The sequence below is a fragment of the Micrasema longulum genome, unplaced genomic scaffold (genome assembly GCF_059751315.1).
Source record: "Micrasema longulum isolate JH-2025_06_02 unplaced genomic scaffold, ASM5975131v1 h1tg001119l, whole genome shotgun sequence".
NCBI classification, from domain to species: Eukaryota; Metazoa; Arthropoda; class Insecta; order Trichoptera; family Brachycentridae; genus Micrasema; species Micrasema longulum.
This window is the reverse complement of record NW_028278307.1, coordinates 102,796-127,754: the sequence shown is the minus strand read 5'-3', so window position 1 is coordinate 127,754 and position 24,959 is coordinate 102,796. Positions and strand designations below refer to the sequence as shown.

At 33.2% G+C, this 24,959-nt stretch overlaps 1 protein-coding gene across 1 annotated transcript; it reads right to left on the bottom strand.

Moving 5' to 3' along the window:
* Window positions 1-369: 369 nt before the first annotated feature.
* On the bottom strand, window positions 370-23,027 carry Dark (Death-associated APAF1-related killer). Its single transcript, XM_088233544.1, has 19 exons — window positions 22,872-23,027; window positions 19,174-19,315; window positions 16,039-16,272; window positions 14,547-14,755; window positions 14,161-14,452; window positions 13,840-14,072; window positions 13,121-13,691; window positions 11,325-11,518; window positions 10,618-10,735; window positions 10,051-10,258; window positions 8,345-8,701; window positions 5,802-6,069; window positions 5,313-5,471; window positions 3,027-3,321; window positions 2,284-2,937; window positions 2,064-2,210; window positions 1,238-1,530; window positions 791-877; window positions 370-697 (listed from the first exon to the last, which is right to left on the bottom strand). Exons 2-19 carry the CDS (start codon window positions 19,309-19,311, stop codon window positions 520-522), a joined length of 4,635 nt encoding a protein of 1,544 aa, XP_088089670.1. The 5' UTR covers window positions 19,312-19,315; window positions 22,872-23,027; the 3' UTR covers window positions 370-519.
* Between the last annotated feature and the right edge of the window lie 1,932 nt (window positions 23,028-24,959).

Here is a 24,959-nt window from a genome sequence, read left to right as displayed (position 1 = left end):
TTGTAACATGTTACATCAATTTGTATTTATTAAATGGGTTTTTCAGTGCTTAATTTGCCATTTCTAAGACAAGAGGTTTAAATTGCACAGCTTTAATACCTACACGATAAATTATCAAAATAAAGATAACTCGAAAAAAAACAATTTACTTATAAAATACAACTATTCTATTTTATGAATTCGGTAACCATAGAAATACTCAAAAGATTAAAAAAAATCTTATCTTAAGGATCATTCTTAATAGGCGAATCGAATTAAAAATCACATATTTTTGTGCCTAAATTGATCACAGAGATGTCACTGATGAACAAGTATTGCCAAATACATAATATCATCCTTAGACCTTAAAGTATTGAAATCGTTGCCTGCGGTCAGTCCAAGTTTTAGAAAAACCAAAGAAAAGTTTCCGTAGCAACAATGTTTGTAAACAATATACAAAATGGCTCTTCATATTAGCTAGCACCTCTTTTGGCAGTCTATTTAGAAAGTAACACGCTTACTACTATCGCGGTAAATTTTTCAAGATCCATTATTATTTGTGTTATTATTATCTAAGACATTCATGATATACAAAGTCCCGCTTTGATCAATCGTAACAAATTTAGAAAATTTGTCATCTATCATTAAGTTATCAGCTAAATCTCCCACTAATTTTATGCATGCCAGTAATTCTTTACGGGCAGCATTTGTTTTTGATCTGAAAAAAAAGGCATATTTTAGTTTCATACATTTAAAATAAGTAAGCTTATAAAAAACGTTTTACAGAATCGTAAAAACACAGAAAAATTACCTCTTTCCTTTCCACAGTCCCTCCCACTGCACATCGGGAAGTGGGAAGCAAGGCGGTGTCGGGACAAGGTGATTAGTGCTGCCCCCCCTAAAAAATAATTTTTTTCTGAATTAATATGATTTTTGGATCATTATTAAATGAATATGATAAATTATGTATGTATTTTGAAAAACTGGCGCAATGAAATGATGTGTAAATATAGTTTATATAATTTTGTACGCATTTTAGAAAATATTCCCATACATACATAATGCATATTTACAATAAAAATTAAGTGGAAATTGTTATGGCAGTTTTGATAGTCTGGCTCTAAAGTTCTTATTCATACTTATATTTATTATTTATTTACCATAAACTCTTTGACATATTAAAATTGTTGTTTTGTAATTTTAATTTGTCTTCTTTTTTAAGATTTTGAGATACTCGAAATATTGTTGAAAAACTTACTTGCTCCGTCTCTTATTTTGTACTTTCTTGGCTAAAATATACGATATATTCCACCAGGCCATTTGTCCTGCAAGGGAGACGAGGACTAAAGGTGTTTCTGCTGGAAGGTCTTGCTCGCTACTACTGGGACCCCCCGGGGGAGGGAAGGAGAACATTTTGGCTGCGAAAGGGGACGAGGGAGGCGCAGGATCACTGTTACTAGTAAGGGGGCCAGGGGAGAACTTTACAAACACAACCTTGGAAGTGTGAAGGGACAGTTTGTAGATGAGCGATTTATTTACCATACTCCACAGCTGAAAAAACAATTGAATTACAACAATGACTGTAATGTACAGTGGTAATAAACAATTATTGGAAATCAGAACCGAATTATGTTGTCAATAGAATCATTTCAAATCATTCTTCGTTTTCTGCAAGTGGCTTGTTTTTTTATTGGTTCCAAATTTTGTGATAAATTATGTTTATTTATTTATTTTATTTGACTTATTTATTTCATTCCACATAAGTACTACAAAAAAAAGCCGTAAAAACACCAGCACCCTCAATTACATTTAAGTATTTTTTTAAATTTTATAACTTAACTTTTCATGATCAGCACGTTTGCCTTTTAATTAAAAGGGTGTTTTTACACTAAAATATTTCACAGTCCCTGGACTGGTACCTGAAGCGTAAGACTGGTCATCTTACCTTCATATAAAAAAAATGATTAAGATACGCTGCGATTGGTGTACCAATGCAGTGCCCTATGCACCATTAGGTGTGGAAAGGGAATGATGGAATAACTTTACAATAATAGGAAATATTAATTCATAAAAATTATACATACCATAATATAGCCTCTCTCTAAGCCCATAGCCAATAGTTTCCCATTGGGTGAAACATCACAGCAGGAAATACATTCTTTAACCTCATCCGAATGGAATAAAGTTGCGCTCAGACGATCTTTCTCAGAATTATACAGTAAATTATAGATCTGGAACAGAATTTAGAATTTCAATTGGCGTCTCGAGAATATTTCACATCGAGCATATAAAGTAATAACTCACCTGAAAATGACCAGAAGTATCGCAGAGCACCAGAGTTTTCTTTTTATGAAGTGTAACGCACGATAAACAAAAATTGGTCTGGCTGGCGACAAGCACCGCTAGTAATTGGGGGTCCAGGCTCCAAAGTTTTACACTGGCATCTATTGCCACACTCACAATGCCGACACTAAACCAGTAACACTTTAGTATGGGTGGATTTCTACTAAATGACCGGTAATTGCGCTCTATGGTAGATGTACCAGAAAGTGAAGTCGGAGAAGATTTAGTGTTGAATTCATCGGAATCCCGTCTGTAATCTCGAGGTCGGCGAGTGCCGTTCAAATCATTAATTAACTCTTGGGAGCCTAATTCATTTCTACTAAGAATTATCATTTTCGCTACAGATTCTCCTCTGTCTGTTGCTATTTCATACATCATTAGACCGCTGTTCTTTCCACCAGCGACGAGAATATTTAATGTGAGGAATTCTAAATAAAAAACATCATCATTTAGATCCATGATTTTTCTGTTGAATCCTATGTTTAAATAAAATAAATTGACTATTCCATTCTTCAATCCGTAAGCCAAGTAACGACCACATAAGGACAGTTTAACCACGGTTATTTTAATTTCGGAAATGGGTGTGACTTCCATTACCTTTTTACCTTTTAATATCTGCAAAGAAAACAATGACATTTTATAACAACTTTGTCATATAAAAAAAATCGACAGTGATAAATGTATCTTAAATAAATCATACTCACTTGTATTTTATTGCTTTTGTCAATCACTGCTATGAGGGGATTATAAGATGTAACAGGATTAATAATGGGAGAGTCGGCTGTATAGCCATTGGTTAAGTTTAAAGGGCGTAAAGCGTGCCTGTCCAAGCTAGTACTTTTATGAACATTCACTTTGGGACTATCCATAGTTTTACTCAGAGTTTCAGATCTGCGTACCGGTGTACTCAAATGTTTAGGATTATATGTGTTGGCTATAATCGGAGAACTTAGCACTATGTCAAATACGCAGTCAAACTTCAGAGATAGCTTGGCCTTTCTGAAATATTTTTTTACCATTAGTAACATTAACATTTGTTTAGAAATACTTTATTTAACTTATGGGGGGCACTTGAGTATGTGAAAGATGAATATGTAATTAAATTTTTGGCATTTTATTGTGAATAGCCTAATTTTGACTTATTAAGAAAATAAGGAGATTTTAAAAATCAAATAATGTAAAAAGCAGACATTTATTTGTATCAGATAAATATTCTTCATTCACATTCTGTATGGAATTTTTCAGATTATTATCTTACAGTAAAATTAACAAATAAACACCACAAATATAACTTAAGGGTTGATGAGAAAGAGTGCTGCTAGAAATGTAATATTATCAGCATATTTTTGTAACATTTATCATTAACTAAGAAACTACAATCTATATATATAAAAGGCAATGTTCAAATGGTTGTTCTCGATGGACTCGATAACTACCGGACCGATTTACGTGCGATTTTCAGATAAATGTACATCTCTGCCATGAGAAGGTTTATAGCTCATAAAATCTTCAATTTATTAAGCACAAAAAAGTTAGGAGCGTAAATGTTTTTTTTTATCCATCACCAGGGTTGCATTCGCCGAGAATGTGTGTACAAAAAATGGATGGATGTTATTTTTTTGTGTAGAAAAAAAGTTTGTTTTTGAATGCTAACCGACAATAATCGCTTTTTTATGGATCCCAATCGATTATTTCATTGAATTCCTTATAATTTCTACCCATTTATTTTTTACTGGATTTTTGGTTGTACTAAAATAATATCAACTGACATTCTATACATTTTTGAAAATCGCATTCCTGACTAAAGTGCATCCCTGAGCAGAGTTTGACATTTGCTAAAAGAATTCTTTATTTAAAAATAATTGATTATTTTATGTTTTGGAATTTAAACATAAACAAGTACTTAGGTACCTACTTAAATTAAATATTTGAATATCTACAACTACTTTTAGATTTGGAATTCAATCATAAGCGTACCAAGTTTTGTAAGTATACTTAATTATGGTTAAACTTAAGAGGAAACGCGGTCCGACTTTTCTTCATACAAACGGATTCATGTATTTTCTCTCTGAATTATGGCATTAGAGAAATGTTTTTTTTTTCAATAACTATCACGCCATTTCCCCGTAAGGGTAGGGAGAGAGGATAGAACGCCACATCACTCTATCTTTGCATTTAGATCTCGCTTTCTCTATATTCATAGATCTTCTCATGCAAGCGCGCCGATTATTCCGACTTTTGCCATATCCATCATCAAGTATTTGTTTGATTTGGTCATGCCATGTCTTTCTCGGTCTTCCTCTATTTCTGCATCCATAAACATTCACATTGTAAATATGTTTAGCCGTTCTTTCATTGTCCATTAGCTCTACTTGTCCAAACCAGCGTAGAGCTCTTTTTTACACATTATAGATATTTACAATTGACGTGTCCCTATATTGTTTCGTTTTTTAAAAAATGGTTTATTAAGGGAACTAGAACCATTCAAACCCATAAAAAAACACAGTTTTATCTGCTATCTTCGGGCGCACGGTATACAAATATAACTATTTTTGAAAAACGCAAATCATACCGATACAGAAAATTTTATTCTGATACTCTGTCTAAAAAAATAACAAAATCGGTTCAGTTTTGAGGTACGGAAAACGGTAGAGCGAAACATCGATTTTGTCTATTTTAACAGAAGGTCTGACATGCAGTTGTTTTTTTCGCACAGTATCTGGGAGGCATCTGCAAGACAGTGACAAGAAAACAATGTTCGAACACCTATTTATCAAAATTCTCTGTCCTCACAATTTATCTAAACCAAAACACAAAAATAATAATGTATACGTACATATCTAATTAGGACTAAATACAATAATTGATATCAAACTTTCAATTGTGTTCATTTAACCTATTAAGCAAGAACTCAAATCTAGCAATAGCAAAGCATTGCTGGGTTCAGCTCGTATTATATAAAAGTACAAAAATAAGTACATAATACTCACTCAGTGGAAGCCGTATCTGGAGCAATTTGAGAAGATAATAAACACCAAACTTTCACAATATGAACATCATCTCCACTCTTAGTAATTAGGTTGTGGTAGTAACTTGGATTATTTATATCACTGTCCCAAGATTCATTTGTGTCCATACTCATTACGATACTAAAAATATTGAAAATAATAAAAAAACTAATTTAAGAAGTGTTTTATTTAGGTAGGGTCTGTTAAAAGATTAAAAAAATCAGCACTGAAACTGATTTTTATGCAGGCAATACCCAATTATAAGTAGTCTTTTTTTTATTGGTTACGTCAAAATTATGATATAATTTTTTTAAGGTCTATAAGAGAAAAGCCATAACACTCACAACTAATTATTTTCTTGACTTTTATGACAGATTGTTATCTGTAGCTTATATTTTTTAAACACATAAGATATAAATGAAAGATATATAAATTTCAACGTGTTTAGTAATACATAAAAATAATTCTTACCCTCTACGATTGTTCAAATCTGAAACGTAGGAATAATTTTTCAAACTGTAAATGAGGATCCTACAGTCAGTTGTTGAGATGAAGATATAGGCTCCATCATCAGACACACAGGCTGTTTGGAATTGGTACTCATTTTGCAAAGCTTCAATGTCCGCTATCTTAGTCTGGGTGACATTACTCCTGGCTTGAGACGGGTTTGGGGCGCAATGGTTCCACTTGTGTACTTTGAGATGGATTGTAGTCAGAACTAGAATACTCTTCGGGTGACCTGAGACATTTTTTTTTAAAAGTAAAATTGAATGTCAATTTTTTTTAAATTAGCAATATGGGGTCTACCGGTCTGTTAACAAATAATAAGGTGTGCTAACCTCTTTTTCACTTCTATGGAAGAATAGCGTACTGCTATTTTAGTAATAAAATAAAATTAACAAATGAATAAAGCTCTTTAAGAAATGAGTACAAATAGAATCCGAATACATATTTTTTTAAAGACAATACACAAGTTTTCTGATAAAAATAAATCCAATGATTTTTATTATGCGAGGTGTGTTCAGAAAATAGCGGGCATTTTTTAATTTCGCGGGTTTGGAGAGTCCAATTGTATTAAAAAAAAAAAAAAATTGTTGGTATATATGCTCCTGAAGTATGCTAAATTTTTCAGCGGTATTTATTGTTTATTTTGTCTGTGGCAACCGCAGTATTGTGGCTAAGTTTTAGTAGTAATCCATAAATATAAATAAAAATTAATACAACCTTCGGTCAAAGAGGATTGGCCTACTACTCGGTCAAAGTGTACAATTTGCTTCCATTATCCATAAGAACAATTTGTAAGTACTCTCAATATAAAATTGCTATTAAGAAATAGATAGTGGAGATGGGTTGCGTACGGATCGATGAGTGGATCAAGCCAAATAGGTAAAATGTGTGTACTGTTTATGAAATTTGTTCTATTGGTCTGTATAAATTGGTTATGTTTGTTTTGATTATTTTAGTTTATATTGTTTATTATGTTAATGATAATTGGGTTGATTAGATTAATTACGTATTTCTATTATTATTATTATGTTAACTTTGTTAAATAACTAATTTAAGGCATGTTTCACATTTTGTAAAATGTTTCCCTCGGCACAGGACCCCAGTGAGGGAACATTATTCTGTATAAAAAATAGACTACAAACAATGTAAAAGTATAAATAAATAATAAAAAAATAATCATATTATAAATGTAAAAGTGTGTTTGATTCCTTCACGTCTCAACGGATTGATCGATTGACATAATTTTTTGCATGGGGATGGCTGGAGAGGTGAGAAGTAAAATAGGATACTTATTTTTCATACCAAATTAAAAAAAAGTTCAATAAAAAAATATTTAATACAAAGAATTAAGAATAGTCCAGAAACGGCATACGCACATCAAACAGAAGGCGACTAAACTACTCATAAATAAGTAGGTTTACGTTTTGACCCATTAGTTTCTTTGTAGACGTCGCTCAGTACACAACTCCTGATTTGAATTCAACTATGCCGTGTTGTGTCTTTTTAAAGTGTAGAAATACTGCTAGGAACTTAAAGAAACAGGATGCAATCACATTTCATGTGTAATTAACAAATAAATGTGTATATAACAAATGCATTACTTAAAAATTGAATTATTTTTCCGTCTGTCAGATTGTCGAAGAAACAAAATGGGAGTTTCGTTAGTGTTGCCAGGGTAGTAAATTTTTTTACCCTACTTTGCTCATCTAATAAGAGAAAATTGGATCTCGGATTAAACAACTCTGTGGTGGACATTTGACCGAAATTATCTTCAAAACATCAAATATTATTTAACATGATATAAAAATATCCGCTTTATGTAAAACAAAATTTGTTTTATATTTTATGTTTAAAGTTTATTAATTCAAATACTCTTATTAAATGACCCTTTACTTATCTACTCTGTTGTGTCAATCAATATTTCCGCGTGCATAATAAAATTTTAGAGAAATTAACAGATTGCTCTTTTTTTCCCATCAAGCAACATTACGCTGCGACCTCACGAATGTGCGCGGCGAAAGTAGGGCACAGTGGGGGAATTATTTGACACAGTCCGATGTATTCAAATATGATTCTACGCTCCTTCTGGACTATTCTTAATTCTATGATTTAATATGTCAACAATGAGCAACATTATTTGAAAATGAGTAGGCGGTAAGGTTAGATGTCTAAAAGAATCTATTTGAAATTAATTCTTTAAATTTCTATAATTGACTTACTTTATCTATGGTTGTTTGCTTTTCCTTTTGGCTTTGTAGTAGGATTTTGGATTTGTGAACAGAATAACGATGCTACGTCGCTATAAACTAACAGACCGTCATATAATTTTCATAGCGATAGTTGGAGGACCGGCAATCGATACAAGCTACTTTCTATCTCGAAAAAATATATTCCATTGGGAAAATTCTTATTGATTAACGATAAAACGAATTAATTACCTAACTAATTTCTCCCTAATACCAAGCAAGCGAAGCCGCAAGTAAAAGATAGTTTTCTATAAAGCTTACCTGGAACGGAAGCAAGCAATCGGATAGGAGCATTTTCAGGAAACGTCATGATGACATCACCAGAGTTAATGCTGTATAAGTTTATTCCATATCTATTACTCTTCTTTACATGGCACTGGTAACCACATATCACGAGGGCGTCATCTAGGGACAGGATGCTACAGGTTATTGTATAATTTTCTTCGAGTGTAATTTCCTTTATCTTGGAGCCATTGGAATTGTAGAGCACTAGACAACTGTTTGTATGCGATAGAATATCTTCATTCTTGCTCCAAGAAATACCAATAAGCGCTCCGTGGGGGTGACTAATGGTCAACTGACTGTCTTGAATATCATAATGAGTTTGAAAGCGATCACCTGAAAATAAATAACTAGACTTAGCATTTGATGAAATAATATTAATCCATTAGGTTATTAGGAACTCTGTCCTTTCTCCTCGGACACTAAAGAATAACATTGTTGTTCTATTAAAAAATAAATTGGAAACATAAAACATTATTCAGAAAAAAACAAATACACAGTATGCTTGGCTTAAAACTAAATTAACTTTGCCTTTAAACTTCTTGTGGTAAAAAAGTAATACAAAGGTCTCATAGCAGGAACCACCCACTCAAGCTAATTGAGGATCATTTTTTCAAAACACGATAATTGGCCCACATGACGATTTGAGTTTTTAAAAAAGAAAATTAAAGCCAGTATAGAGATGCATCGATAACCTGAAAAGGAACTCATCAAAACACGCTAAAAACCGGCTTAAAAAAATATTAAAGTTATCGTTTTTTCAAACCACAATATTTTACTGTGTATGATCCCTAATTTAAATAATTTATATTAGATGCTAATGAAATATAAAAGAAAATTATAAAATACATATAAATTATAAATTAGATTACCTTCGGGCTTAATTGTAAGTTGTAATTTTATAAAACAGAGTTCATGAGATTTGACACGTATCACAAAAATCCCTCTCTTGAAAAACAAATCGACGCATAATCCCCCCTCCACTACGTAGCTGACGATTTTTTTTCAACTCACTATGACGTCAACTATCTTTAAAAAAAAGTTTCAGCCGGCGTACTACCACTTTTTTTTTTACATGTTCAAATGAGCAGCTGATGCATAATCCCCCCTCCACTATGCAGCTGACGATTTTTTTTCAACTCAGTGTGATGTCAACTATCTTTTAAAAAACGTTTCAACCGGCGTACTATGGCTTTTTTATTTTTACCACTTTCGCAGCCTCCCACCCACTGCGGGTGCGTCAGCTGACGCTCGGTTTTATCATTAGTCATACCAGATCTATCGAAAAAGACAACAATTGATCGACGTAAAAACACTACCTAAAATGCAACGCTACCTCCCGGACTAGTTTATCAATGTTAATAAAATAAAAAATTAAAAAATATATGTTTTCTGTGTAATTCTGATTACCAAGTTGAGCAGAAAAAAAAGGGCATATTTAGGAATAGCAGTAATTAAAATATAAATGTGCCGCTTTTTAATTTTGGTAAGAACGAGAGTTAATAAATATTCAAATTAGTGTATATTTGTAAGAGCACCCAGTCTTAAAGTTGGGAAAATAGAACATGCTTGAATACTAAAACAAGTTTAAGTACTTTCCCTTTGAGATTTGTATTTGAATCTCGTATGAGAATTCACATATGAGCAATAAATGATTACAAATTATAAAATTTTTAAACTTTTACCAGATTCGGAGTCAGCATCGTTAACTCCATTTTCATATTCCGCACCATTTTCTTCAGAACAGTAATCCAAGTACCATATTTTCAATACACCATCATCACTCGTAGAGGCCATCTTGTATGGAGCCTTCAGGCTTACAGCTATATTTTTGATGGCCCCTGAATGGCCATGAAAAGTTTTTAGCTTTTTGTTTTTAAGTGAATCCCACAGCTGTAAAATTTTGAAAAAATTAAATTTGGTACAATATGTGGTAATACAAATGAATTTACAGTTAAAGTTAAAACAACATAATCAATTACACATTTGGGTTAAAAATTACAATATGAGCAGTTTCCACATTTTTAGTTGAAACATTGGCTTTTTTATGCGGGTTTATTTTTCAGCAAAGTTACTCTAGCAGTAGAATGGTCGAATCCAGTAGGTACTATTTGTTCAAAGAGACGCTTAAAGTATCGTTAATCCTAGATGATTTGTATTGTGATTCAAAGCTATAATTGCAGTCCATGAAATGTTATGAAAAAATACATAGAAGATAAATATATGTATGTAAAAGAAAAGTATGTACTCACAGTTATATTTCCATTGGAGTTACCAACAAGTATATAATCCACCAAAAATCTTATCACACAGATGGAGTCTCTGACATCGAGAGTAAAGTAATCGTTTTCTTCTACATCTTCCTCACCTCTAAAATACAACAAAAAATATTCATAGAATAAGGCAAGCTTGCAACAAATCGTAGAATATTTATTTCATCTTACTAAACACAACTAGTCTACTAAAAAATATTCTGTGTTAGCTGTTTTCTTGCTGTGTTCCATATAGTGCAAACTAAAAACCAAATAAAGATCCCAGATATAAAATAATTCAGAGAACCATTAATAGATTTTCTGTTTTCTACATTATGAAGTTCTTTATATTAACATATTACAACAGAGATGAAGAACATTTAAGAGAAGGTAATATAGAAGTCTAGGCATCTACAGGGCTTATGACCTGTCAATGGCTGGTTTAAGTAGCCACTTTACACACTGTGTAACATTCACCATTCTGCCCATATTTGAACATCTATATTCCTTCAATTCTTTCATCTGTTGATGTTTGTGAAGTTAAAGAGCTGAAACCTTTATTTATATATATTAGATGCCACTGCAAAAATTTTCAAATAACTTATTGTCTATGCCATGAAATAAATTAAAACTATAACATATTGTTCAGAATAGAATTTCCAAGAAATTGCATAGTGCGAGGAATCATTATTATATGAATTACTTACTGAAATTGAAAGTAAAGATGATTCTTGTTGTCACCCATCATAGTTAATGGATGCACTTTTTGACCCAAAACTCCTTTTTGACTATGTTGAAGAACACTTTGAAAGATGTCCGTGTTAGGATAACGGTGCAAGTCATGAGCATGGTTTCTAATAAACTTATTTACCTCATTTATGAATTCACCTTCAGATGCTTTCTAAAATATAAAAGATATGAAAATGTTTCATTAGTTAGAATGACTGGCAAAAAGGTCTTATATAAACAGTATCATGAAATTACAAATATTGGGTTGATGCAAAAGTTATGACCATTTTTTACATATACAATTAAACATTTTTTTAAAGATTTGTATTATTTATTTAATAAATTATATAATTTCCATCAGTTCTTGAAACCTTCTCACATCTTTCTATCAACTTATTAATACCATTAGTATAAAATTCTGTGGATTTTGATGCGAAAAATGTAGTAAGGGATGTTTTTACCTGCTCTTTTGTAACAATTTTTTTATCATTTAAAAAATTGCAGTGATCGGAATAAATGAAAATCGGAAGGAGCAAGATCTGGAGAATACGGTGGATGCTTGATAACATCCCAACTCAACTCATTTAGCTTGTGTTGGGTCATCAAAGACACATGTGGTCGCGCGTTGTCGTGATGAAACACTACCCCTTTTCTGTTTACCAATTCTGGTCTATCCTTTTGAAGAGCGATGTTAAATTTGGATAATTGCTGACAATATCGTTCTGCTGTAATCGTCTGATTGCGTTCCAAGAGGTCAAAATACACAATACCCTTACAATCCCACCAAACACAAAGCATAACTTTTTTTTTTATGGATTTCGGCCTTCGAAGTTGTTAATTGGGCTTGTCCAGGTATAGCCCAATGTCTTTTTCTTGTCACGTTGTTGTACACGACCCATTTCTCATCTCCCGTTACCAAACGATGCAAAAAAGGTACATGTTATTGTCTCGCACTCCAAGCAACGCACGTTGAAACACGATCCAATAAATTGGCAGCTGACAATTGACGAGGTATCCAAACGTCGTACCGCGAAACCATCCCCATATACTTCAAATGTCTTAATACGGTTGTTTGGTTGACTCCCATCATCGATCCGATTTCCCTGGTGGTTAGACGTGGATTGGTGTCAATTATGACTTTTAACTGTCGTCATCAGACTTCAATGGCCGCCTGGTACGTGGTTTATCAATTAGTGAAAAATCCCCAGATCGGAATTTTGCAAACCATCGTACCTGTCGAACTTTGATGACATCTGCTCCATACACTTTGCAAATGTTTTTGATTGCCACACTCGCGGTATTGTCTTTACGGAATTCATAAAGTAAACAATGACGTAAATGCACTTTATCGACCGACATTTTGAAAAAATACAAGGGCTCTTCACTGTACTCTGGCCAGGCCAAAACTGAATAGAAAGTAGAGGGAAAGCATTCTTTATACAATGGAATCATTTAAAAGAAAATACTATTCATCATTTCTGAAGAAAATTTTTTTTTACCTACGATCATAAAAAACGGTCATAACTTTTGCATCAACCCAATATATATCAATCTAAATTTAACACATTTTGACATGTCTTATCAATATAGGTAATATGCACAGCAGTAAAACTTTGGTAAATGTGCAAACATTCATGAAAATCCGGATAAATATCATTAAAAGAAATAAGACAAAAATCTGATTTCACAGCACAAAATCTCTTTTACTTGAGAAGAACTATTTCAAAAGAGTTTAATTGAGCATAGGTTGATATATTAATGAACGTACATTTACCTTTATTATTTTGTTGGAATGTTCCAACAAGTCACGCACGACATCAGCGGGCCCTGCCAGCCTTATTTTATTTCCTATAAAAACAATATCGTTGTACAAAGTGTGAAACAATTCCCACAAATTGTCCATATTACCACTATTCAGAATATGATAGCTGATGCAGTAAGCTATGTACCCATCATCGGGCAAATGCACTAGTGATTTCTCATGACAGACATCTTTATATCTGAGTATCAGCGTTGCGTGTAGTTTTTTCAATTCTTCATCAGAATGAATCGACCTCAAATGTTCCATAATCAAGTCATGAACTTCGTATTGATAGCTCTTAAGATCTATGTTGAAATGCTCGTTGACCAAAGATTTCTTTTTGAATCTCTTCATTAAAGGTTTAACTTCAGCTTCTGGCATGTCTAAAATAACACTGAGAGCTTTAGTGGAAACTTTTACATTATTCGGGAGGACTGCGAGGGATTTAAAGGCTGCCATGTGTTTCTGATCACCTAATGACATGATACACATCTTAATGGTTGACTTGGATTGTCCAGTTTGACTTTTGAAGATATTGCTGCTGCTGCAAAAAAAAATAGAACTCTATCTGAATTAAAATTTGACCAATTGAAATATTGATGGTAAATAGTTTACTAACCGAAGTTGTAGAAATGTGTGACATGGATCTTATCAGTTTTAACAAAAGTTTTAAAAAAAAGGAATATACTTACAACAAAAAATCTCTGTTCTTTAAACTTTTGATGTAATAATTCCAGTTTTTAGGATCATGCAACAGTTCTTCTTTGTTATCAGCAAGCATCCCGCCCAGCATAGCCATCAATAAAGGGGCCCCTTTACAAATGTGGTGAATTTTGTGTGCCGCCCGAGGTAACTTATCCACTTCCTGACACACACACCGAGATATCAGCTGAAGAGATTCAGATTCCTTCAAACTATCCGGTATCTAGAACCAACGGAGAGAATACATTTACTTGAAAATACAAAACGGACATTGTCACATTTTATTTTCATAAAATTCTGCTGTAACTTACCTTTATTATAGTAGGATTTAATTTCTCAGTGAGAGTTGAATCTTGCGTAATGATCATGATTTTGCACCCAACATCGAATGCTTGAGCTACATTAAGTAGACGCAAGTCATCTATTACTAATAATGTTTCCTTTAAATTATCAGTTTCAAAGGCATGTTTGAGCAAGTCTTTATAATGCTCACTTCCTTGGGAATCCATTCCTATCGAGTGAGAGCTGGAACTCATAATAGATAGAGTATCTATTGTACTACAGTCGTTATATAAATCCACTGCGCAAATCTTTCCATACAATCTGGAACAGCGAGACACGATGAATGTACATTTATTAAATGGCAGCCAGTAACGGAAAGTGATTGATTAGTAAAGTGCAGCATGCATGTGCATACCTCAGTTGTAAAGCCACAATTTGCTCTTCCGAGTTGCAGTCTCCCACATTAATCCAGAATACATTTTTTTTAAAGTTGTTGACTATCAGTGAGGGGTTTTTTCTAAGTGCACTTATCGCTAAGGTAGATTTTCCACTCCCAGACATCCCGTGTAGAACGAGCATTCTGTGCCTATTTAGTTTATGGAGTTGGTCGTCTAACTCTTTTTCCTATTTAGGGATAACAATAACTGGCAGGTTAACGTGATTACCATTCTAATATTTAGCCAAGAAAAACCAACAGAAAAATGGTTCATTACGTAGCTGTAATCATAAAATCATCTACAAAAAATACCATCGGTGAAATCTCTTAAAGAGAGATATGAATTTACTTAATTGAATTCAAAATCACCAAAAAAGCTTGAATAAAAATTATGAATACTATACATAATTGGTAATATAGGAATGCTCTAAAAACAGTTACTGTAGTGTGAATTAATTCATGTAATTATGTTTTATGAAACAAATATAAAAGAATAGTGATTACTTGCGATACAAATGTTTATTTACAAACAAAAATAGATTAGGAGGTTAAAGGGTTTTTATTGGAAATAATTTACTCTATTGTTAACAAACAATTGCATTATTATGTCTCATCATATTTTTATTTTATTACGTTAATGAATTTTTTTATATGAAATTTAAGTTTAATTATGAGAATATATGAATTTTTAACACACAACACACACTTTAGCCATATGCCCATAGTCGCAAACTAATATAATCATGTCTTCATACTAATGAAATATTTAAGCTAATTTAATTAATTGAAATAAGATACTGCGCGCATTGCCGAAAATTATAATATGAGACTGTAATATTTATAAAACATATTGTGATTTACTTATGTACGAAAAATAATTATAAAATTTTGAAACCGTTGGGCCATTTTTTTTTTTCATTACAACAGGCCAGGAGGCTCAATTGCAGAGGTGAATTACTGCACAGACCGTCCAGGCTTAAGAAAAGTCACATTTAATTTTTGTTTTCTTACCGGGAATCGAACCCGGAAATTTCCGTGTGTAAGTTAAGCGTCTTAGCCATAACACCTGGGCTGGTATTTCAAACGAAATTATAGCGCTGTGTAGCGCGTTTTTACGTACTAAATACGCATTATAGCGCACTGTAAACACGTTCGGAATACCAGCCCAGAGGCCTTTAAGTATAAATATATTATCAATATCCGAAAAACATAAAAAAAAAAGAATCTGACAGTAATTATGTCACAATATTATTGTTTCAAAATAATTTAGACTAGTGTTTTTCAACTTGTCTGTCACGAAGTATTTTTATACTCGTAAAGGGGTCGCATATTAAAAAATGTTGAAAAACACCGATTCAGACAATGAAACCACAACATTTAAAGTAGCTTGTTTGTTGTAGTTTATGTGTTAATAAAATAATACTCATGTGGCCATCGATATCGAGTATCACTTATGAAATATTTTACCTACCAACTCAACTCTCTCAACATGGTGCTCTGGAAGTCTCGGTATATCCCCTCTACTAAGAACATCTTCAAATGTTTCCTCAACAATTTCACGTTGAATAGATATTTCTCCTTCCGTGAGTAACTTCCACAGCCAATCATAGTCTTTCTTCAGGCAATCAACAAATAGATCAAAAGCTCTGTTACCGTTGCGTATTAACACATCTAATAATACTCCTACCCTTTCGGCTCGATCTCTCTGCAAGAATAATATATTGGTTTAATTTTTAGACGACTTTTGTTACTGTTTTATTTTTTGCACCACAACAGGCCGAATTCGGGAATACAAGCTAGTTCGGGATCAATATCATATTTAATTACAGCGGAACTCCGTGTATCCGTACTCCAGTCAACAAAATTGTCAAGTATCCGGATCGTTTTCAGAAAATAAAAAATAAAGGAGATGTTATAATAAAAAATTAAGAAGCCACAGCAATTAACTTTGCTGTACTGTTGCTGTAAGTTTTTAATGTGATTCCAATTCGCTGTATTATTTCAAAAGCAGTAAAAGTTATCTTAGGGTATTTCTGCATATTCCAGAACGTATAGCACTCATTTATCCGGATGATTGGAGTTTTACTGTACTGGGAATCTAAACTGGAGCATCCACGTATGAGGCAAGCATCTTAGTCACTATTGACAGACAGGGGAGTAATTAGATGACCAAAAAAATAAGAATAAAAAGTCCATTTTTAAGTTTTAAACTCAAATGTTAAATTTATTTTTAAAATAAAAAATTCAAATATTCTTATTTTCTTTAGTTTAGAAGTTATTTTCCAATATATATTTTCCTTTATTCTCTATGACCTTCTTTTATCTTTCTGGTAACATTTTAATGCCTTTTTAAAAAAAAAAAATGGGCTTTGACTTGAAATATTCAGTTTTGCCCTTTTACACATCATCATAGTTAAAGAGTAATTTTTTCCTTCCAAGAAATGTTGCATCAAACAAAACAGGCGGTAGTCCGAAGGAGCAATGTCCGGAGAGTATGGTGGATGTCTAACAATATTCAGAGACTTTTTAATTTTTCTCTTGGGATTTTTGACGTATGCGGGCAAGCGTTATCATGTGGCAAATACGCTTTCTTTCAATTTGCCAAAGGCGGACTTTTTATTTCGACCGATAAACGGTCCAATTGTTCACAATAAAGTTGGGCATTAATTGTTTGTCCATGTTTGAGGACCTCATAATAAATTATGCCTTTGGAATCCCATCAAACACAAAAAAACACTTTTTTGTTGGTAAGGCCAGTCTTAGGAGTGGGTGTTGGTATTTGGCCTTCAGATAACCATTGTCTTTTAAGTTGTCGTGTAGAATATGGCACCCATTGTTCATCAGAAGCGATGACATAATTTTAAAAAAGATGTTTCTGATTGCATTTGTAACAGCTCTTCGCACGCGTTTACTCGGTCACCGAGGTGCTCGTCGCTTAGCTCATGTGGTGCCCATTTACCCTGTCTCCACACTTTGCCGATTTTTTTAACACTGCGTTGAACAATTGACCATGAATATCCGAGTGTGCTCGCATGTTTTCAATAGAATGAGTTGGATGGTTTTTAATTTCAGTATCCAGTATAACTTCATTCACTTTAGTGTGTCTTCCACTTCTAAGGATATTCTTCAAATCGAAATCCCCAGATCGAAAACCATCTCTGACACTTGCGAACGTCCAAAATATCCCCCAATACATCACAAATGTTTTTAGTGGCAACCGTTGCTTTCTCTTTCTTAAAAAAATGATACAGCATCAAATTTTACACTAATTCTTCACTCGGTTCAAATTGAAACATTATAAATTGGAATCATAGAATTTGAACTTTAAAAACTATAACCAATTGCTAGAAAGTGTATGAATACTTAAAATAAACACAAAACACGACTAACCACTAGCGCGATTGAAGCGCAACTGACTGTTAAAAATGGATGACATTATAAACAACATCAATTTCGGGTAACCCTAATATAATTATACTATGTGTGGGGAGATAAAATGGCTGACTTAAGCTTTTGCACTCCTTAATTTTTTTTTAATTGTGTAGAAAGTCGGAATATGACAAATTCAATCCTGTTTTACAAATTCAAGTGTTGGGAATATGACACATTTAGTATTTGAAAGAAAAATATCATATCGTCATGATTGTAGAAAAACGACGCATGTTTACATGAGAGTTGAAATTCTATTTTGACACTTTATGTAGATAAGTTCAAAAGTATATCCTTTGATACTTGGGTTAGTTATATGTATGCATTTTTAAAACCTGGAATATTAAACCATTTCAAGATTAAATATAAAAGAAAGTCAATGTCGCATTTTTCACACATCTGTTGTTGTACTATGATCACGATATATATTATAATTGTAGATTTTTTTTTTAATAAAAATATTTGCAATCTTATGATCTTGCCAAATATTTCAATTTTTGAGGCCATTGTCAACAAGGTGTGTAAATAACTCCCTATTAGAAAATAGGGACCAAGTTGTGGTAGAGCAGGTGCGAACCTCGGACCTCCGATCTGCGACACTAACCACAACCCGGTTCGTATTTATAATTGCGTCGTATAATTTCGAGTCAAGCTCAACACAGGAGTCGGCGTAAGAAATACGATGTCGAGCCACATTCGACACAGGAGTGGTAAGGGTTAAGCATCAATAAAAATATATGTAGGATCCATATATGAGGGGGTTAAATGCAAAACCGGCACTGTGCACGATCACTGTTTTTGGAAAGACTAACTAAACCAGCGGCAAAAAGACTATTTCTTTTAAGTTCAATGTGCAACTTGTGTGTGGTATAACAGGTAGCGAAAAGACTACTCATGTTATGTTGAATGTGCACATTGAAAGAAATAGTCATTTGGCTACTGGTTTTGTTGATCTTCCCATAAATAGAGATCATTCACAGTGGCGGTTTTGCATTTAACCCCCCATATGACTTCTTGCTACAAATTTTTATAATTTAGTGTAAAATGTTAAACAATTTGATAATAAATCAACATTAACAGCAACAAATACACCCCCCGTTTTCGATTTGATCTAATATTTACTCAACATTTTCATTTTTTCACATATCTTTTATGAATAACAAAATAAAATACTTACAGCATCATTGATAATATAGGCCTGCTCGAGCTTTAAAGCATCACTAGATATCAGACTGTCTTGTATGTCTTTGACATCTAAATCATTGACTATTTTTTCTCTATATTTTGTTAGTAAATTTCGTCTAGTATTATCCATTTTTCTAGAAAAAAATCATTTAATGACATTGTTATTCAATAAAATAAATATAAAACAACTTTGTATTTAACCACTTATTTTTTTTCTACCGACCGGTTTCAAAGCTACACAAGCTTCTTGATCGAGGTATACTTAACTAATAATTATATCCTATTTTATTTTTACAGTGATAACTAAATATTACATTATTGATACACATATTACGTACATAAGTTCATTGCACATTATTTGAGACATAAGTCCCAACTCCATGGGACTAAAAGTCCTGTGTTGAGATGTGACTAGCAATTAGTTGACACAGACACATGAGTATATCACCACAAATATAGGATCAGAAACATGTTTTTATTTATTTTTTAAATGCATATACATATGACACATCAATATGGTAAACAGTAAACTCAAACATTCGGAAAATCATCAAGGAGTTTCCTACTCAAATCCCTTCCACTAAGGAAAATCTTGTCCTTAACTACTTTCTTGAAAATAGTTTTTGTCCTTGAGAGCTTAACACGCTCTTCCAAAATATTGAACACTCCCAGTGCGATAAATGAGAGATGTCTCTGAGCAAAAGTCATACGGGTTTTGGATATGACATAATTCATGCTCTGGGAAAACCTCGTATGGACATTTTGCTGAGACCCCTCCTTATTGTTCGACCAGAAGTGTTTAAGTGCTTTTTTTAGGTACAGTTGTCTCGTATCCAGCACCTTCATGTATTGGAACAACTGTTCTGACGGGTATGTTGGAGGGCGCCGGAATATTAATCTCAATAATAATTTCTGTGAAATTATGGAGCTAATAAGTCCAGTGTTCTTGCCAAGTTGTTTTTTTAATGATGGGAAGTGTGAATTGAGATGGTAGAAATTAAGAAAGCGATTTCATTTAATCCACTCCTGTCTAGTTTTAAAGATCATATCCATCCAGAGAATGGAGTTAAAGGGGTGCTTAGATTTTCAAGGTCACTGTTATCAATATGTTTTATATTTTTATGGTGATCCCGTGTAATTTTAATTTTAAAAAAAGGGGAAATGATTAGTGGTTAAAAACAATTTGGATAGGTAGACTCCTTAAAACACATTACACGGGTAAAAAATACAAGCGTAAAATAGGCTGATGGATTAACATGAAGAATGGTTTATCCTTATAAAATCAGTTGATTAGTGAAATCACAGACTAGTTTTAACCCTTATAAGGTGCTAAAGCTATTATTGGATCAATGCAGTGGTAAATGCAAATAAGGACAAGGTTGTCGGTCTTACACTTCGGCTGTCGATGCAAGGTGAGACATTTTTATTTATTTTATTTACTTATTTATATTAAGACACATATTATAAAAAAATATAACATATCCCCAACTCTATGAGACCAAGAGCCCTGTGTTGGGTTGGGGTACAACAAAATAGAAAGTGGAAGCATGGATATTATCAAAGAATACTACTAAAAATTATTACATAAACATAAATTTCAATAAATATCTGGACAACACGCTTAATAGTACTATATATAAATCTATTACTTATTTATTTTAAAGAAACAAACAGTCGACAATGATGTAGTAACATTTAAAAAAATACAGTTTAAAGACAGACCAGCAAAGTTTCTAAATAAGAATCATACGTATTATTAAATTGTGTTACAACAAAAGGGTGTGTATTTGTATGAGAGTAAGTGTAGATGTGTGTTTTTGTGTATTAGCCTAGGAGTAAGTGTTCAGGTGTGTGTAAGTGTGAGCACCATTAAATAGTAAGTGGGATCGTATGGCAGCCAGAAATAATGAGGCTTAATTTATTTTTAAATAAATTAAGAGGCATGTAAAATATATCAATAGATGAAAAAAAATCATTATAGTTAGAGCAAGAACGATAGAGGAAAGAGCGTTGTGCAGCTATGTTTTTCACAGAGGGTCGAATACAAACTCTGTTGGCTTATGTATAACTCACTGCACAACTCTGCTCCGGAATATCTAAGGGAACTATGCATTCCAGATGAACTAGCTGACAGGCGTCTCACGCTTAGATCAGCTACGTCTACGGCGAGAGGAAAAGTTATTATACCTCTACGCAAATAGCGCACTAAATTTAGTGAACGCGCATTTGCGGTCGCAGGCCCTATGGCATGGAATGCTCTCCCAGCATAGGTGCGAGGCTGTGAAAGTGACGTGATGTTTCGGAAAGAACTTAAAACTCACTTGTTCTCTAAATCATTTGAATAAATCCGTAGCATGTGACAACAAAATAAATTGTTTTCATTAAATTACAAATTTAAAAGCTTCAATTAAATTAATTTAACAATAGAATCACTATGTAAAGCGCCCTTGAGGTATTTTATTACGAAAATGGCGCTATATAAGTTATCCATAATAATAATAATAGTTAGTGCTACAGACTGGTAGATGGAACAAATACATATTTCTTGTAACGCGAAAGGGGACATTAAGATTAATTTTGGAGAGTAAGTCAAAAGAGTCTACTTTATTATTTAATAATTTATGTAAAGAGCATAATTCAGATACAGTGCCTCTATTTTCAAGGGTAAAAAATCCATTTTGTTTGGCAGATTGGCTGTAAGTACAAAGCATTTTATTGTTTTTATAATCTAGGTATTTTAAAAATTTTTGTTGAATATTTTCAATCCTTTCTATGTTTGTTATGTATGCAATGTCTCGCAGCAGTCTCCTGCAATGGTCTCTTCCCTTAGAAAAAATACAAACTTGTACACCTCTCCTGAAAATGGCTTTCATTTTGAAGAACTTAATATGTTCATCCAGGACATTGAACACTCTTTGGGCCATATAAGAGAAATTTATCTGAGCGAAAGTCGTGCGTGCGCGTATTTTGGGTATGCAATAATTCAAAATACAGGAAAACCTCGTACGAGCATCTGCTGGGATCTTCTCGTGTAACCACAGAATCAAAAATGTGTCAATGATTTTTTTATCTAATATCCAGTAACATTCAAAGTGAAATATAATAAATGTTATGATCCCAGTCTAATCAGAAATTTAATTTTGGACCAAAAGTTGTATTTCTTCCTTATTTTATAGAACAAATGTCTACATTAATATTATTAATTAGGAGGCAAATTTCACTACCTATCTCGATTATTTTTCTCATTATTATCAATGTGCGGTATGTATAAATCCGTGAAAATTTTCCTGTCATGTACTGGCGTGCTCAAGCCTCCAATTTACACCAGTTTATAATAAATACACGACTTGACATTACAAAATGCATTAACAAGTTTAATTGTATGTTACTGAATAATGATTCGTCGAATGTTACAAAAGAAAGTAACTTTTGACAATGTTGATAAAATTAAGATTTTGTAGTTACAAAAACAAATGTATTTTTTAAATAAAACTTTCATATTTTGGATAAACATAATAAAACTATACCATTATTAGATGCGCTAACTACATGAATGAGAATAAACGACTTACACACATTAATTGTTTTAGCGATCTAACCTTCAACTGAGAAATTTCTTTTGTCTTGTAAAAAATTAACTGAGGATATTCTAACGTGAGAATTTAAGAATATAGTGTTTTATCAACTTACAGTTATTGACACTACGCATTGTAATTAATTCGTATTAGAAGTATGTCTCCAGCGAGTACAGAACCTCCATTATTAAAAGTTTGGTACGATAATAATTTCTGATTGAAGATTGAAATAACAAATAAATATTCCGCGCACAGAAAAAATTGAAGTAGTGATGTGCATAGTAAATAACGGCTGTTAGTTATGGCAATCGAATAATGCCTTTATTTTACTATTATGACCTTAGAGTATATTCATTTGATTATGACAACGGGCTGAACAGACTAGGAAGCAAGATAAAATTTATTTCACAGCTGATCGTTATTCGAATATATCGAAGCGGATGGTGACTGGTGATGATAAGTGGGTCACTTATGACAAAGTCAAGTGACAGAGGTCATGGTCGAAAGCCAGCGAAGCGGCCCAGACCGTGGCCAAGCCAGGACTGACGGCCAGGAAAGTGTTGCTGTGTGTTTGGTGGAATTGGCAGGAAATACTCTACTATAAGCTGCTCACCTATGGCCAAACTCTCAATTCTGCCCTCTACTGTGAACAACTCGACCGTTTGAAGCTGGCAATTGAACAGAAGCGGCCAGCATTGGTGAATAGGAGAGGAATCGTGTGTCATAAGGACAACGCCAGGCTGCACACATCTTTGATGACGCGCTAGAAGCTCCGGAAGCTCGAATGGAAAGTTCTTATGCATCCATCCTATAGTCTGGACCTGGTACCAGGTGACTGCCACCTGTTCCTGTCTATGGCCAACGCGCTTGGGGGTACAAATTTGGCCTCAATAGAGGCCTGTGAAAATTGGTTGTCCGAGTTTTTTGCCAAAGGGACAAGGGCTTCTACGAGAGGAGTATTGTGAAGTTGAGTTATCGTTGGCAACAAGTTTTCAACTATACGGGCATATTTGACTGAAATCAAATGATTGTAACACTTTTTATAAAGCATTGAAATAAAGCGAAAAATACGAAATTACCTTTTCCCCAATCTTATTTTATATTATTGTTCACAAAATGAAAGTGACCACTGATGTCTAAGGGGTAGGTAGTCTCTCGTACAGCATCTTCTACTGGGTAACTTGGTTAATGTTTTGTTTTATAATGAAAATATTTTAATATACCTACAATATGTTGATAAACCACTGACTTTCTCAAATTGAACGGTTGGGGTAGATAGGAAAAAAATTCCATGAGGCAATATGCCCACTCTTATGCATATGCATGTAAACGGTATATAAATATAAAGTGTTTACATAAACGAGTAGGCAACGTGCTAGTAGGCTACGTGCTAGAAAGCATTCGGCCCCTCGGGCCTAAGTTGATTAATTTGGATATCGGGCACTGTAAAATTTCACCCATTAGAGAAATTAAATTAACAGACAAACAAAACAGTTATGCTCCATCTGATGTTTTTTATCTCTACAGGATACACGACTTGCTTCCCATTTTCTAATAGTGAATTATTTATGGCCTCCGAAATTGGAATATTTGTGTTAATCATGAGAACATAAATTTTTCTTTTTAAAAAAATAACAAAAATAATAATCAGTCACTCAGAATAATGCTACCAAAACCACATAAAATTAACAGATATAATATATTAAATATCCCGGCGGCCTCCATGATGTAGTGGTTAAAACGCGTGAGTCGCGCACGGTAGGTTCCGGGTTCGATTCCCGGTGAGAACACAAATATTTAATGTGATTTTTCTCAATCCCGAGTGTACCGTGCTGTAAATCAAAGTGCAAAAAAAAATATCGATCTATTGAATTTCATCGAAATTTTACCGATTATTAAACATTTCCATTTTTTAATATATTTTTTTTAAACTATTTATTCGTCCCCAAAATAGGCAATCCACTTATACATTAATAAACAAAATTCTCCTTTTTTTCTGTTTGCTCGGAAAAATACTTTTGCTACCATCTGTTTATTTTTAATATTAAAGTTTTTTTTATTATTACACCACAACAGGCCAGAAGACCCAATTACAATGGTGAATTAAAGCACAGAAAACCCAGGCTTGAGAAAAATCACATTTTGAATTTTTGTTTTCTCACCGGTAATCGAACCCGGAGCATTCCATGCGTGAGCCATTTCA

Coding starts and splice junctions, on each gene's coding strand:
- Dark (XM_088233544.1), bottom strand. CDS start 19,311: ATGGATAATACTAGACGAAATTTACTAACAAAATATAGAGAAAAAATA. Junction 14,453..14,546: donor ATTGTGGCTTTACAACTGAG/GTATGCACATGC, acceptor TCGCTGTTCCAG/ATTGTATGGAAAGATTTGCG. Junction 1,531..2,063: donor TAGAGAGAGGCTATATTATG/GTATGTATAATT, acceptor TTGTTTTTTCAG/CTGTGGAGTATGGTAAATAA.